At 61.9% G+C, this 478-nt stretch overlaps 1 protein-coding gene across 1 annotated transcript in view; it reads left to right on the plus strand.

Moving 5' to 3' along the window:
• The window catches only part of BMP4 (bone morphogenetic protein 4), a gene marked incomplete at its 3' end in the record, with an annotated part of 2271 nt that extends 1795 nt beyond the window's left edge, over window positions 1-476 (plus strand). The window contains exon 3 of the mRNA XM_010284590.1: window positions 3-476. Within this exon, the coding sequence (XP_010282892.1) occupies window positions 3-476 (474 nt within the window). The remainder of the gene's footprint in view (window positions 1-2) is intronic.
• Window positions 477-478: the final 2 nt, after the last annotated feature.

The raw sequence follows: 478 nt of genomic DNA on the forward strand, positions 1-478 counted from the left end.
CCGGCGTGACCCGCCTCCCCCACACACAGACTCATCAGGCCAAACACGTCGGTATTAGCCGATCTTTACCGCAAGGGCACGGGGACTGGGCTCAGCTCAGGCCGCTCCTGGTCACTTTTGGGCACGATGGGCGAGGCCATGCGCTGACCCGCAGAGCTCGCCGGAGCCCCAAGCACCAGCGTTCCCGCAAGAACAAAAAAAACTGCCGCCGCCATGCCCTCTATGTGGATTTCAGCGACGTGGGCTGGAATGACTGGATCGTGGCACCCCCGGGGTACCAGGCGTTTTACTGCCACGGGGACTGCCCCTTCCCTCTGGCCGACCACCTCAACTCCACCAACCACGCCATCGTGCAGACGCTGGTGAACTCCGTGAACTCCAGCATCCCCAAGGCCTGCTGCGTGCCCACGGAGCTGAGCGCCATCTCCATGCTCTACCTGGATGAGTATGACAAGGTGGTCCTGAAAAACTACCAGGA

This window comes from Phaethon lepturus, unplaced genomic scaffold (genome assembly GCF_000687285.1).
Source record: "Phaethon lepturus isolate BGI_N335 unplaced genomic scaffold, ASM68728v1 scaffold27810, whole genome shotgun sequence".
Taxonomy (NCBI): domain Eukaryota; kingdom Metazoa; phylum Chordata; class Aves; order Phaethontiformes; family Phaethontidae; genus Phaethon; species Phaethon lepturus.